Source organism: Dreissena polymorpha, chromosome 4, assembly GCF_020536995.1.
Source record: "Dreissena polymorpha isolate Duluth1 chromosome 4, UMN_Dpol_1.0, whole genome shotgun sequence".
Taxonomy (NCBI): Eukaryota; Metazoa; Mollusca; class Bivalvia; order Myida; family Dreissenidae; genus Dreissena; species Dreissena polymorpha.
This window is the reverse complement of record NC_068358.1, coordinates 117,122,396-117,139,338: the sequence shown is the minus strand read 5'-3', so window position 1 is coordinate 117,139,338 and position 16,943 is coordinate 117,122,396. Positions and strand designations below refer to the sequence as shown.

The following is a 16,943-nucleotide window of genomic DNA, read 5'->3' as shown; positions in this document are numbered from 1 at the left end:
CCAATTAAACCAATGAACAATTACATGACTAAGAGTGACATGACCATGCTAATGGAAACTTGTGTATGATATCTTTGTAGTTCAACTTCTATTATTTTCAAGTAAAGATAAATACGCGTGCCTTTACCAGTGCTGATGCAGAAGTTTACAACGGTATACACACAAACACAGTTGTTGTCTTTCTTTTAAGTAGCCAATGAATTCCTCTGACAAATATTGGTCTAATAATAAGCTTCTTGTATTTCTTATTCTCCCATATGATAGTTCACATGTTACTGGTTGCATTTAATTATTTTGTCTGTTGTAAGTCCAAAATACTCTCAATTGTTGAGGAGCCTCTTCTAGGTGTATATGACCGGTATGGTTTAAATAGCATTTCTCATTGTTTTTAAGATGTAGCATTATACTTCATTTTCAATATTTCTGTTCAATACCAAGGATGCTTTGATATCCCCCGCCAATATGCTTCTGGACACTCATACCAAGTTTCAATGAAATCCGCCAAAGCACTTCCAAGATATGGCTCTGGACACACAAAAAAGCATTTTTTCAAGATACAAAGGGCCATAACTCTTTTAATATCAGATGGTGTACAATGCCATTTGGCGTGCATCATCCTATTATCCATACATACTCATACGAAGTTTCAATGAAATCCGCCAAAGCACTTCCAAGATATGGCTCCGGACGGACGGAAGGACGGGCGGACACCGCCAAAACAATATCCCTCTGCCTATGGCGGGGGATAACAAAAAAACAAATGATAACCAACCAAACTACTAAATACAAAGTATGTATGAAATACAAAAGAAATAGATTATTTAAATGGGATTCCTTACAGAAAATTGTGAGTTTTCCTTTAAAGAAACTTTTTTTTCAAACCATAAAATGTGCATGCATTATTTCTATTTGCTTTAATATATACCTTAGTTGAGTAAATTAACAATAGCAGCCACTATTGAGCCATGTACATATTGTTCCGGTGAACATTTATCAAATAAAAGTAAATCAACGAAATAAATTAAAACATCTTTATTTCAATAAGCTTCACATGTTGCATTTATTTATAAAGACCACATTTTGAGAACAAGGTATTCTATCATACATCATTCATAATACATGTTTACACATTATAGTATATCCATGTACTGTACCTATCAAAAAGGTAGACAATACCTAAACCTGCACACTTAAAACATTTGTGGATACAAAAGAATGCAATTTAATAATACACACATATCTCACATGACATAAAATAACAAGCAATTTCACTGAGTGAAGTGAACAATGATGAATCCATCTACTTTCCAAACACCAAGAATCCGACATGAAAGTTGAATATCAAGCTTTTTTAAAGCCACTCTGATACAGGCCTTTACCTAGGACTTTGTTATATCATGGTGGCAAAGACCCTCACTTGGCAATCTCATTCCATGCAAATAAATAATTTCCTGTGTCCTTAATTTATTTTACTTTAGCAGCGCTCTGTGAAAAAGGGGTTTAATGCATGTTCACTAAGTGTCCCAGATTAGCCTGTGCAGTATGCACAGGCTAATCAGGGACGACACTTACCGCCTTAACTGGATTTTTGCTGAGAAGAGACTTTCTGTAAACGACAAATTTCGGATTAATAATACATTCATACTTAAATGTGACTTTTTAATTTTTGTTTGTTGGAGTAACCTTTAATTTTTTAATCCATCCAAATTAATCTGTGATATGACGATCATAATTTATACATTTGTGTCCATTAATCTGAATCTCAGTATTATATTTCATGTATTTATTATGATTAACATAGTATTTAGTATTAATTTATTACTAGTGCCACTCTATGTCGTGCCACCAACAATCAAGAACCACAATGGAAATTAGGCATATTGCTCTTTTTTTGTGTAATCCTTGGCGTTAGTGTGCATGCCAATGTGCATTCTATGCACGTACTTATCAATTATGATTGGGTTTACTTCATATTGTTTTATGTACATGTTGTTTCAATGCATTGTGTGTATGTATGCTATCTCCGAAATAAATCTATCTATCTATCTATCTAAATACCATAAAAGCGGAAAGTGTCATCCCTGATGAGCCTGGGCAGAATGCAGAAACAACACTTTACGCACATGCATTAAACCTCTTTTTCACAGAGCACCGCTAATTCATTTTTTTATAACTTCAGTCCTAAAACAAGCAGATAAGATAAAGGTTGTACATTTAAGCACATGGTGGGCACCCCTGATTTGAAAATTATTCATGAATAGTGGCACGTCTGATTTGGAATTCCAGAGGCAGCCCTATGCTTAAAGTAAGGCTCTGGGGAAAAGTCCATAATAGTTACAATAATTGTATCTTTCAAACGCTATTCATTTCCAAGAACATATTGCTGAATATCCTGAAACAAAAGCTTGAAAAGTCTTAATTGTATACTAAAGTAGTTTTTTTCCAGTTCTTTGTTTAACAGCAAAAGAAAATAGAATAAACTTCCTTGTGTTAATGTTTGCATTAATGATAATGTTTTATTTATAAATTAGGAAAAGATTTAGAACAAAAGCAGTGCGTGGGCCCTGCTCCTTTTTGCAGCCCCAAATCAGCTCCCCTTCTGAATTGGTCAACACAAAGCATGCAAAAATCTGTTCAACCTACATTTATTTTTTGAAATATTTGTGATACTTTGCTTAACCCTTTACCACTTAGATACGTATTTTGAGGCATTTATAGTCCCCTAGAAAGTTAAATTTAATTAAATACCTTTCTTACTAGATTCAAGTTTTAAAGGCTTCATTTCCAACCATTAGATATTGATGAGCAGCAAACAGCATAAAACCTGAACCTGAAAAACCTGAAGGCTGTTCTGGTTTTATGCTGTTTGCACATAGCCATTTTCACTTTGCATTTGAGTTGGAAATGTTTCAGATCCTTAATTGTGAGTGAATCTAGATATTTCATTAATAAACCCAAAAGAGCAACACATCTCTCAAGCCCCTAATCAACATTCTTCATTATCACTTATTTTCTCCATATTGTGCCATTTTAAAAGTTATTAATTGTACTTACAACTGAACAAATACATTAATAATTTATTCTCATTAAATTGAATTAAATGTACAAGTACAATTAATATAATGCATTTTTTTGCACATGTTATTAAATGATACAGTTATATCTCCAATAACCAAGCATTGCTTATACCCAGTAATATTACAACTTTCTTGAGCCGGTGTCTTTAAGTTGACATTTTCTAATATCAGAAACAAAGCATGTTAAATTGAAACAGGTCACTAAAAACATTAGAAAATAAATTGTAAGCACAAACATTTATTAATTATCCACTTAATGAAAGCCATCATGAACTAGCTAATTCATAAGCTCACAAAGATCTCTTGTTACAGTGGACTTTGGATCTGCTAAATACTTAACACTTTACCACTAAGATACGTATTTTTATGTGTTTGTAGTCCCTCAGAAAGTTAAATTTAATCAAATACCTTTCTTTCTAGATTCTAGTTTTGAAGGCTTCATTTCCAAACCTTAGGTACTGATGAGCAGCAAACAGCACAAAACCTGAACAGACTGCAGGTTACTTGCAGGCTATTCTGGTTTTATGCTGTTTGCACATTGCCATTTTCACTTTGCTTCTGAGTGGGAAAGGGTTAAATAACCATATACACATCAACTAAAGCATTAAGAGTAGTAACATGCAAAGAATCTGCACACAGTGAGCCAGTCTCTATGTAAAAAGGGGGCTTAGTGCATATGCAAATATTGTCTGCACAGGCTAATCTGGGATTATACTTTCCCTCTAGACTGGATTTTCTAAATAAGCAGTTCCTTTACACAAACAATGTCATAAAAGATGAAAGTGTCGTCCCTGATTAGCATGTGCTGACTGCATAAGGTAATCTGGGAGGATAATTAATGCTTATGCTTTAGGCCCTGTTTTCCCATAGACCGACTCATTTATAATTTGCAATGTGACAATTTTATCACAGGTATTAAAACATGCTTTATTGCTAGAAAAACAAACAAATGAACATCAAAATTACATGGTTATTACATACAGTGTTACACAATTAAGGTGGACACTTAAATAAATTGATGGATATTCACAAAGCCTTAAAAACAAACATAATTGTAACATTAAAAAACTATAAAGCAGTAACTCAGAATACATGCTAGGCAGTGACAGCTATCCTTAATTTGTTACTTAATTCAAATGGCAAACATCCAGACATTCTGCCATTAAATGCAATCTACCAGTTTAACATATTGTCACAAACACCTCCATGACCAGCTGTGCTATTAGAAAACTGGGCTTAATGCATGTGCATAAAGTGTTGTCCCAAATGTGCCAAGACTTGTTTTTTCTGATATATATAGGATCTGGCATGAGTTGTCATATCATATCATACTTTATTAAACGAGTTCAGGAATAATGTTAGTAAGCGAGCCTTTTTAAATAAAATATGGTATATGACAATGAGTGTCAGATCTTTTTTATCACATGCTTTTAAATGAGCAAATTAAATAAATATTTACGCAAACATTATGATAAATCCCGAATGTTGTTTACATTTTGTTACGTCGTTTGACGTTGCAACGTCATTTCAGCAAAATAACAAAATATAGATTGGTCAATAAACGAAAACTAAGCCAATAAAAACGCTTAAAAATTTTGTATTACACATGTGTAATATAAAAAAATATGTAATGGTTGTATTACATGGGAAACAGGGTATAGCATGTGATAAATATTTGTATTCCAAATATCCAATTACATTCCATTTTACTACCATAAATTTGTACAATGCAGGTAAGAGTGGAATCAAAGAGCCCAGAGTATCCAATGCATTATATATATATATATATATATATATATATATATATGTGAAGTATTTAGAAGTCATACAAAGATCATTGCACCTTCATCACAAATCAGATTGCTCTTAAAAATTCTCTACATATATAATGCTGAACAAAAAATAACTTTTAAATGACATCATTGTAAATGTTATTTGCCTGACATCATATTAAAATGTTACTTGTTACTTGCCTAATATAATGAACATATTAACATGTGCTTAAAGATATCAAATTAAAGATATTCAACTTCCTAATTTTTTGAGAAATGACTTGACATGTTTGGTGGATACTATTATGAAATGAACATTTTTCATCACATTTGCAATGGACACGTATCATCTTTTGAACGGAAAAACAATAACAAGACTTAATTAGAAGGGTGCATACTAGGTATTAAAGCAAATAAAAGGAAAAGGACCATGCAATAAGCTTAAAAAGTAAAACAAACATTGTATTGAAACTTCCTGCAAGTAATGAACACTTATCCTCATTTGGAATATTCATGCTTATTCATCCAACATACAACATTTTGCTTGTTCTTTCAGAGCAGTTCTGCCATTCAAAAGCAATAAGTCTACATCTCTGACAAGAAACCAGAAAACAAAGAAAAATGAAGAATTTTGAAAGAGCCAGAGTATTTATTTCTTATAAATCACTTACCACACATAAATATGCATGAAAAAATTCAACTTAAATACAGAACCTTCAGAAAATAAAAAAAGAAAATGGTATATATTTCAACAAGCGAGAGCTTTCATTTTACATAAAAAAGTTTGCCCTAAACATGCATGGAAAAAAAAAATTCAATAAAACACAGTAACATTGAAGCAGAAAAGAAAGAGAGCTGGATGAAGATTGTTGAGTTGTTGTTGTGTTTCTAGGGAGACCACTGGTATCACAAGCCGTCCTGGTAGTCCCAGGTATCCCTCTCGTAGCCTTCGTGTACGTGGTCCAGCAGTACCTTGCGGCGGCTCTCACAGTACCTGGGGAAAACATAGGGGATTAATGCATGTGTGTTAAGAGTGGTCCCAGATTAGCCTGTGCTGTCTGTGCAGGCTAATCAGGGACAAAACTTTCCACTGTAATGGTATTTTTTCCAGCTTAACGGTGGTCTATTCCAAGCCATAATCAAGTTAAGGCTGAAAGTGTTGTACCTGATTTGCCTGTGCGGACTGCACAAACTAATTTGGTGCGACAATTTACGCACATACATTAAGCCGTTCACTCCCAGCAATGCTCATTTAAATAAACAAGCCAATATTATTATTGTTTGTATGATCACAGAAGTTGATACAAGTGAACATTTATTGTTTTGAACAGTAAACAACCAAATTGTTCATACTCTATGTACTATTTGTAAACCTATCTTAGAAATGACAGGGAGGAAATCAGCTGAAAGGAGCAGAAACAACACTCCTGTTGACCTGGACAAGCAAACAAAAAAAGTGGTTTGCAAATAACACTCCTGTTGTCATGGGCAATGGACACTAAAGTGGTTTGGAAATAACACACCTGTTGTCAAGGGAAACAGGAACTTAAGTGGTCTGCTGCTGACTCAAAAAGAGATGTGTTTGTCAGAAACACAATGCCCCCTACTGCGCAGCTTTGAAGACATATATTTGACCTTTGACCATGAAGGATGACCTTGACCTTTCACCGCTTTGACCTTTGACCATGAAGGATGACCTTGACCTTTCACCACTCAAAATGTGCAGCTCCATGAAATACACATGCATGCCAAATATCAAGTTGCTACTATATTGCAAAATTTATGTGCAATGTTAAAGTTTTCGGACAGACGGACAGACTGACTGACGGACAGTTCAACTGCTATATGCCTACCGACGCATAAAAACATCATCAAACCAATACACGCTTCAATCATAAACACAAATCCTGCCAGTGACTGCATCATACCTGTATTTGTCCTGAACCTTCTGCTTGATGTCCACAAGAAGCTCGGACGTGATGTCCCTCTCCAGGTACTCGGACAGCTGCTCTGTGGCATGCTCAAGATCCTTCTGGTTATCCTGCAACCCAGATAGGCAGCCAATCAAGGCCATAGCCCAACCCAGATAGGCAGGCAATCACAGCCATAGCCCAACCCAGATAGGCAGCCAATCACAGCCATAGCCCAACCCAGATAGGCAGGCAATCACAGCCGTAGCCACTTATATGTGTTTGTATATATGAGCCTTATTCTGAGAAAACTGGGCTTAATGCATGTGCATAAAGTGTTATCCCAGATTGGCCTGTGCAGTCTGCACAGGCTAATCAGGGACGACACTTTCCGCTTGAATGGTATTTTTTGTTGAAAGGAAGTCCCTTTTTACTGAAAATCTAGTTTAAGCAGAAAGTGTCGTCTCGATTAGCCTGTGCAGACTGCACAGGCTAATCTGGGACGACACTTTACGCAAATGCATTATGCTCAGTTTTCTCAGAACAAGACACATATTATATATTGCACATGCTCAATTTCATATGGTGAGGGCAATTTCTGCAAGTTTAAATGTAGAAAGTTGAATATTGTTGGACCACGCTTCCTGACAAGTTTTGGTCCATACACAGACAGCTGTCCAAGGCATTTGCGGTAATTTCACTACAAACTGCAGGTTAAAATTCGAAAACCTTCCAACTCATAATTCGAGGACATACCTCAAAGATGATGGACTGATTGTTCTTGCTGAGATAGAAGGCAAACACATAGGTGTACATCAGAGTCTGCCTGCAGCTGCACAGCACGTCCACAGCAACCTTGAGGAACTGCACCTCGATCCAGGACATAGAGTGCTGCTGCATCTCCTCCATCTTCAACTTCACTGCTTGGTACAGCTGAACGCGAAAACAAGGCTTAAGGCATGAGCGTAGTGTCCTCCCAGATAAGCTTGTTCAGTCCACACAGGCTTATCAGGGACGACACTTTCAGATTTTATGGAATTTTCTGTTGAAATATTGTAGAAGGGCTTTTAGTTTGTTTGTATGGATTTGTTTGCCAATATTGACGATTAATGTGTTTAAGAATTTCATAAACGCAAACATACAACCTTTTTCAGATGTGTACAATGAATGAGATGGGGTTTTCCGATTGAATATGCTCAAATCAGGATACCACAGCACATTAATAGTAACAGGATTAGAATATCAAACATTTTAACTGGCAATTGCCAATGAATGGCTGGCCTCTTATAAGTGTGGTAGGTGCAGCAATATTTGGATTAAAAAAAAACATGAGAAACTGCGATGAAAACTTTGAGAAAAAGGGAGCCAAGACCCACCCAAATTAAGGGAAAGTGTTTGCTCAGCTTCCCAACAAAGGGCCTTAAGCTTAAGCTAAAAAGCCAATATTGCTCTGCCACCCTACTATGACCTTTGGTCCTCCTTACCCATTGAATAATACTTAAACATAACAGACACGTATTTAAATTGAATTTAAAGTGGGTTTGCTTACTTTGTTTTCAAACTTCAAACTCTGCATATGGTTCATGTAGCGGTTGCAGTAGAAGAGATATCTCTGGAGCTGGCAGCGAGATTTCTGAAATAATACAAGATGTCACTTTCCATTGTGAGTTCTGGCTACAACAGTGGCATACAAAAAGTTGGTAATATTCAATTACATAACTTTCATAAACAAACAAACTGATTAAATTCAATGGACAGTAATAATAATAATAATTATAAAAATATATCACAATAAAAACTACATTTTGTAAAATAAAATTCAAATATCTTTTTTCCACTCCAATACCCACGTCTTAATATGTGTTAATAAGTGTTTCAGTTCAGGTCAAAATGTGCCACTATTAAGGTATTCATTATATCCAATGGTCCCCGAGTACACAGGATTGGTGTGAAAATTGATTTTGTCACCCTGTTATTGTGTTGGCGACAATTTCTTAATCCCACAGTGCTTACAGAGTTCTATTACCAAGAGTATAAAAAACAAATCAGGTCCATTAAAACATGCTTTTCGGCGATTATTTTTAATCCTTTTGAATGCTTTTATACTGCGCCACAATTTTTATATAAAAAGCAATTATATGATGAGGATCTTATAAGCAATAACAAAATTTTAAACAAAGTCACATATAAATAGCATAATGTTTATTTTCCCCATTATCACATTGATTGTGTTATTGTGTCCTGGTATATTGAAGACTTTTTTAAGTATTGCTGTGATTTTTTAATGCTAAAAATACCACTGCACCATATTAAATATATATGTATATATAATATATTGTGTGCATGTATTTGTTTGCATGTTTTTCTCATTATAATATGTAGCATCTATGTTAACAATAACTTTCAGATCTTGATTATACACATAAATTGCAAACAAGACAATCAAATACCTATTTTGCTATTCTTTGCCATTCTTAAATAAAAATGATAATAACATCTTCTATTTTGAAGGTAACACATTAAGTTATATACAAAAGCATATACATTTATTTACAATTTAAATATGAACAATAGTAAATAAACATAAAAAAATAAAATCTACACAGATTTGCGAGATATTGTGAACAAAGATACTTTTATACAGGGTGCCTGCATATATTATTATTTAGTTACATGTAATAATATTATAAATTATAAATAGAAAATTATTTGTATACCACATAAAATGTACATTGCAGACATGATAAATAACTGTAAAGTTTTACAGCATTTCATACATTTCTTAGACTACCTACACATTCTTTTGTAAACCCTTTCCCTCTCAGAAGTAAAGTGACAATTGCTATAGTAACAAGAGCTTGTCACAGTAGTGCCAAATACACGCCGAAATGTGTTTGCTTGTATGAGAACATTTGTTTTAGAGAGTAGAATAAAATTTGTAAAACATGGCACCTGTGTCATCTATTTATATTTCAAGGATCAATAAGTTATATAGTGTTGGAGTTATGCTGTAGAGAATAAAATATATGGAAATGAAAAAAGGAAGGTAATTAAAAAACTACGGCTAATAGAGTTATGGTTCATGTTCACTGCACTTCTCCTAGTTGCCATCTGTTTATATTTCTAGTTTCAAGTAAATCCCTTCTGTAGATATAGAGTTATGCTGGGGACAAAATTTACTTTGAAATTAAATAAAGGGAGATAATTAAAAAATTAAGGTTGATAGAGTTATGGTTCTTAGTCACTGCACTTCTCCTACTTGCCATCTGTTTATATTTAAAGTTTCAAGTAAATCCCTTCAGTAGATTTAGAGTTATGCTTCGGACAAAAATTTACTATAAAATTAAATAAAGGGAGATAATATAAAAAAACTAAGGTAGATAGAGTTATGGTTCTTAGTCACTGCACTTCTCCTACTTGCCATCTGTTTATATTTAAAGTTTCAAGTTAATCCCTTCAGTAGATTTTGAGTTATGCTCCAGACAAAAATCTACTTTGAAATTAAATAAAGGGATATAATTCAAAAACTAAGGTGGCGTTATGGTTCTTAGTCACTGCACTTCTCTTACTTGCCATCTGTTTATATTTCAAGTTTCAAGTAAATCCCTTCAGTAGATTTAGAGTTATGCTTCAGACAAAAATTTACTTTGAAATTATATAAAAGGGGAGATAATTCAAAAACTAAGGTAGATAGAGTTATGGTTCTTGGTCACTGCACTTCTCCTAGTTGTCATCTGTTTATATTTCAAGTTTCAAGTAAATCCCTTTAGTAGTTTTAGAGTTATGCTCCGGACAAAGTTTCGGACGGACGGACGGACGGATGGACGGACAGGACCAATTACTATATCCCCTCCGAATTTTTTCCAGCGGGGATAACAAGCATAAGACTAGAACAGCCTGCAAGTAACTGGAAGGCTTTTCAGGTTTCATGCTGTTTGCTGCCCAACAGTACCTTAGGGATGCAAATGATGCCTTTCAAAATTGAATCTAGTTAGAAATATCTTTAAATTAATTTAATTTTCTAAGGGACTACAAACAAGTCAAAATGCTCATCTGAGCTTTAAAGCGTTCAGGAAACACATGTAACGTCTACAACAGAAGAGTGAACAGTACCTCTTGACTGTCCCTAGCTTTCTTGGCTTCATCTTCGTCAAACTTGTTGCAGTTGTACCTGCAATTTTTATTGGAAATATGGATGCACAAAATGAATTATTTCACCTAGCATATACACAGACAGATGTACCAATAACCAGAAAATGAAAAGAAACAGGACAGGAAACTAGTCATATTGGCTGAACAAGTACTCCTCCTACTTAAATGACTAGGTAGCTCTTGACTAGACTGCAGGGTATGACATACTAGTTGGAGCTACTCCAGTCGCATATGACACAAGACCCATTTTTGCATGACATGGATCATATACAGTTTAAATGAGTAGTTGATCAGTGTTGAAGATATGAGCACAAGCCCTGCACTGGTTAAAATTTTTAATGGGCTTGCAAAGATTTTCAGTTTCATTTAGACAGACTTTAAACAGTTCTTTGTATCTGAATATACTATAGGACTTTGGGCTGATTTTGTGGAACTGATTTTTCAATAACTTGTTGTTTTTCCATAGCAATGTACTTACAATTAAAAAATAAGTATGCATTCTGTATTTTACAAGACATAATAATGTAAGTGAAACCATCTCGAAGGTTACCAGGATGAGCCATGAGGTTCCCAGGGCCCGAGGCACACCCAGCAGAAGTCTGCCTTGCAGTTTTGATTCTTGCACACCATGTGGTTGCAGCCACCGTCCTTCTCTATGATCACATGACACTTGGGGCACTCCTGCCACACACAATACAACACTGCAGTGAGCCACATTAGTAAATGATTGGGGGCTGGTAAACTTACATGTACAACCTTGTTCTGGGAAAACTGGGCGTAATGCATGTACATGAAGTGTCATCCCATATTAGCCTTTGCAATCAGCACATCAGGGAGGACACTTTCCGCTTTATTGCAATTTTTCTTTTAAAAGAAGTCTCTTTCAAACAAAAATCATGTCTACGCAGAGAGCAGACTGCACATTCTAACCTGAGATTACATTAATTGTAATACATGTATTAAGCCCTGTTTTTCCAGAATGCTGTCCGTTTATTCTTTACTCGAGACTTAAGCTTTTAACAGCATGATGGTACAAGAGCTGTCAGAGAACAGCGCGCTCGCTATTTGAGTGCTTGACAGTATAACGTAAGCCATAATGGAGAGGGGGGGTATTATGTGGATGTTTGGTCATTTAATAGATGATCTTTCAAAAAAAAGAAAAAAAAAAGATTTTTTTTTTTTTTGGGGGGGGGGGGGGGTGATTCTGGGGTGGGGCGTGGGGGATAGTTTGGATGGAGTCCATTGTGGTATGTCAGGTAAGTGTTGTTTTGTCAAAGTATGAATCATATCTGATCTTAAATAAAGAAGTTATGGCAATTTAAGCAAAATTTATTAATTTGACCTTGAGAGTCAAGGTCATTCAAAGGTCAAGGTCAAATTCAACTTGCCAGGTACAGTTACATCATGATAGTAACAAAGTATTTGAAGTTTGAAAGCAATAGCCTTAATACTTAAGAAGTAAAGTGGATCTAAACACAAAATTTAACAAAATATTCAAAGTTACAAAGACAAAAAAGGGCCATAATTCCTACAAATGCTTGATACAGTTGTCTGCTCTTGTTTATAGGTTGGTGTCATGTTGGTAAAGAAGTATGCAAAATATAAAAGAAATATGTCAAGGGGCATAGAAAATATTTGAGGTGGTATGCAAACTTCAACATAAAAAATCTGAGTGAAAAAAGGGCCATAATTCTTACAAAATGCTTGATACAGTTGTCTGCTCTTGTTTATAGGTTGGGGTCATGTTGGTAAAGATGTATGCAAAATATAAAAGCAATATGTCAAAGGACATTGAAAATATTTGAGGTGGTACGCAAACTTTAACGTAGAGTTATCAATAATATGCATATTCTAAGTGGAAAAAGGGCCATAATTCTTACAAAATGCTTGATACAGTTGTCTGGTCTTGTTTATAGGTTGGGGTCATATTGGTAAAGAAGTATGCAAAATATGAAAGCAATATGTCAAGGGACATAGGGAATATTTGGGGTGGTACGCAAACGTTAACATTTGTACGCTCACGCTAACGCCAACGCCGGGTGAGTAGGATAGCTCCACTATATATATTTCATATATAATAGTCGAGCTTAGAAAATATTTGAGGTGGTACGCAATCTTTTACATAGAGTTATTAATAGTATGCATATTCTAAGTGGAACAAGAGATGTGTTTGTCAGAAACACAATGCCCCCTATTGCGCCGCTTTGAAGCCATAAATTTGACCTTTGACCCTGAACGATAACCTTAACCTTGACCTTTAGCCACTCAAAATGTGCAGCTCCATGAGGTACACATGTATGCCAAATATCAAGTTGCTATCTTCAAAATTCAAAAAGTTATGACCAAACTTTAACGAAGGTTAAAGTTTTAGGAACGAAAAATACAATGATATTTGACCTTTGACCTTGAAGGGTGACCTTGTCCTTGACTTTTCACCACTCAAAATGTGCAGCTCCATTAAAAAAATGCACATGCATGCCAAATATGAAGTTGCTATCCTCAATATTGCAAAAGTTATACAACTTTAACCAAGGTTAAAGATTTGTGACACACACATACAATGACAGACAGACAGGCCAAAAATAATGTACCCCTGATCTTTCGATCCAGGGGCATAAAAAGGGCCATTATTCTTACAAAATTCTTGATACAGTTGTCTGCTCTTGTTTTAGGTTGGGGGTCATGTTGGTCAAGAAGTATGCAAAATATGAAAGCAATATGTCAAGGGACATAGGAAATATTTGGGGTAGTACGCAAACTTTAACATTTGCAAGCTCACAATCACGCTAACGCCAACGCCGGGGTGAGTAGGATAGATCCACTATAATATATTTCGTATATAATAGTCGAGCTAAAAATCTAGCAATTAAACTCATTCCAACAAGAGACAAAATTGTCTTTAAAATCAGTTTTTCAATTTGAACTAGAAATGGAGCGGCAGAGGCCGACGCGTATCCCTACGCCGCATGTCTGACCCAGGGGCGCCCCAGGGTTGGTAATGGGCCACGCATAATTGAGATTGACCGTATTGTCATAAGAGAAGTTCAGTATCAATTAGAAGTGAATCGGTGTAGAAATGAAGAAGTTATAGTAAAAGGCAATTTTGGGTGAGTGTGGCCTACGTGGGCGGAGCGCCCCAGGGTTGGTAATGGGGCCATGCATAGCTGAGATTGACCGTATTGTCATAAGAGAAGTTTAGTATTAATTAGAAGTGAATCGGTGTAGAAATGAAAAATTATAGTAAAAGGCAATTTTGGGTGGTTGTGGCCTATGTGGGCGGGGCGCCCCAGGGTTGGTAATGGGGCCATGCATAGTTGAGATTGACTGTATTGTCAAAAGAGAAGTTCAGTATCAATTAGAAGTGAATCGTGTAGAAATTAAGAAATTATAGTAAAAGGCAATTTTGGGTGGGTGTGGTCTATGTGGGCGGGGCGCCCCAGGGATGGTAATGGGGCCATGCATAGTTGAGATTGACCGTATTGTCTTAAGAGAAGTTCAGTATCAATTAGAAGTGAATCGTGTAGAAATGAAGAAATTATAGTAAAAGGCAATTTTGTGTGGGTGTGGCCTATGTGGGCGAGGCGCCCCAGGGTTGGTAATGGGGCCATGCATAGTTGAGATTGACTGTATTGTCATTAGAGAAGTTCAGTATCAATTTGAAAAGAATCGGTGTAGAAATGAAGAAATTATAGTAAAAGGCAATTTTGGGTGGATGTGGTCTATGTGGGCGGGGCACCCCAGGGTTGGTAATGGGGCCATGCATAGTTGAGATTGACTGTATTGTCATAAGAGAGGTTCAGTATCAATTAGAAGTGAATCTGTGTAGAAATGAAGAAATTATAGTAAAAGGCAATTTTGGGTGGGTGTGGTCTATGTGGGTGGGGCGCCAGAGGGTTGGTAATGGGGCCATGCATAGTTGAGATTGTCTGTATTGTCATAAGAGATGTTCAGTATCAATTTAAAGTAAATGGGGTGTAGAAATGAAGAAGTAAATGTAAAATAACATAAAAAAATGAGTGAAAATCTCTGACCCGGCCCCACCACAACCCCCATTACTTTTGACCCAGGGGTCAGATCAAAATTCCAAATAGTGCAGGGTCGCACATATGCTCATAGCTACCATGTGTGTAAGTTTCCAGGTTCTAGTGCTAATAGTGTAGGAGGAGATAGTGGCCAGGACGGACAGACGGCGGAGATAACCACAATATCCCACGCTTTTAAAAAAGCGTGGGGATAAAAAAAAATCTGATAAAGGGAGACAATACAAAATGTGCATTGTTACTGATTGTTCCTAGTTACACCCCCCCATTGTGTCAAATTCAAATTCAAAATGCGCCAAATTATTTTAAAATCTCACAATGAACGACATAGTTATGGCCCGGACAATCTCATTCAGAATTGTTCCCCCACCCACCAGACCGCCTGCCCGCCCACAAACATTCCTTCGGAAAACCTGGTTAAAAAGGATTGAATTTTTCAACAAATTTATAGCTAGATGTGTTAATACACACACGTCATTTAAACTCTTGCGTTTTGTGCTATACAGAAAAAGTACCAACTTCTAAGCCTATGAAAACATAATTCACCTATATAAAGGTATAGACAGTTTTTTTAACGCTGAGAACACATTATATAGATGAAGTGCTTGCTTACTTTAGTATTTGCAGCTATCCAATTGGAAGTTTCACTATCGTCATCACATTTCTTGATCCACCGTTTCAGCCAAATACATTTCACAGGGTCGTGCCAGTTTTCACCACAGGCAAAGCTGTAAAGCAATAATGATTAATGTGAGAGGCTGTACACAATGTTTTGATATTTTAGAGCTTACACTTGTTCTTCATTTCCCACTTTAATTGTCAAGTTTTCAACATTTTTTTTCTTGGAACATGACTTTGTTGAAATAAAGATACAAGCACAATTCAATATCTGACTGTTAAAACCAAAGTTCTGTTAGTTTCAGTAATTACACATTTCTAATTGTTTACAAAAATGCGAGCCTAGCATCATAAAATCCTGAAGCTTTATCACATCATTTAACATTCAACAAAAGAAGATCTAAGCTCAAATGTACTAAGCATTCTATTTAAACAAGATTTTTTACCGAGAATAGGTTTAAGATCAAGGACTTTTGGAGTCACGGGGCAAGGTTAGGTACTGTAAATCAAGATAGCTAACAAGAATCAAGCAAAGTGATGCAAATATTTACCAGAATGTATGTCCACAGGTACAGCGAACCGGTTTTACATCGTAATGTTTGACTTTGATTACATGACCACAGTCTGGGGCAGGACACCAACGTAATAGACGATTGCACTGTAACAGAGGAATATCACATCTCAGACAAGCTGACAATCCATACACTCTCACATGGAAAGATATGGAGCCAATTGCTCATGATTCTAGAGTCAGATATAACTGCATTAGCTAAGTTCACTTTTCAAATTGCAATATAGCATAAACATGTAATATTTACGAGACATAAGATACCAATTTAAGTGAAAATTGCACATGTGATATACACACAATTATAATTAACAATTTCTACTAAACATAACTTATAAACTAGAACAGATATTGACAATGACAAATACCCCTGGTGTTGAGCAGCTTCAAAAGTTGAATATTAGTATGATATTACTTCACAATGATCACACACGAAGACAAGAGGCTTTCAAGGGCACATAACTTTGCTACAAATTGTGTGACATATTAAAATAACTTATTACACTTCTACATAGTATATAAAACACTTCCTATAAAGTTTCGTTTTGAGACACAAAACTGTTCGCAGCAATTAGTTCCAGGGCCGTATTCACCAACCCATTCTTAGACTTAAGAATAAAGAAAAGACTTGGAACCAAGAAAAATGCATTCAGTGTTTGAATATATAGATGCCCCCACTGGTAATTATGTCATTAACACAATGTTCTATATGAAGATGCCATTGATAGAGGTGTTTAATAACACATTTTACTCAAAATTCAAGCAATTATTGAATATATCAATTTAAAAAATATTCTTTATTTCTA

General features: G+C 35.6%; 1 protein-coding gene across 2 annotated transcripts in view; it reads right to left on the bottom strand.

Moving 5' to 3' along the window:
- Nucleotides 1–1,017: 1,017 nt before the first annotated feature.
- The window catches only part of LOC127880003 (E3 ubiquitin-protein ligase arih1l-like), a 37,377-nt gene continuing 21,451 nt past the window's right edge, over nucleotides 1,018–16,943 (bottom strand). For both annotated transcript variants that reach the window (XM_052427177.1, XM_052427178.1), the window contains exons 8-15: nucleotides 16,121–16,227; nucleotides 15,565–15,679; nucleotides 11,462–11,592; nucleotides 10,873–10,930; nucleotides 8,309–8,392; nucleotides 7,516–7,692; nucleotides 6,778–6,890; nucleotides 1,018–5,843 (exon numbers count right to left, since the gene is read on the bottom strand). In XM_052427177.1, coding sequence (XP_052283137.1) covers nucleotides 5,756–5,843; nucleotides 6,778–6,890; nucleotides 7,516–7,692; nucleotides 8,309–8,392; nucleotides 10,873–10,930; nucleotides 11,462–11,592; nucleotides 15,565–15,679; nucleotides 16,121–16,227 — 873 coding nt within the window. In that variant the 3' untranslated portion in view covers nucleotides 1,018–5,755. The remainder of the gene's footprint in view (nucleotides 5,844–6,777; nucleotides 6,891–7,515; nucleotides 7,693–8,308; nucleotides 8,393–10,872; nucleotides 10,931–11,461; nucleotides 11,593–15,564; nucleotides 15,680–16,120; nucleotides 16,228–16,943) is intronic.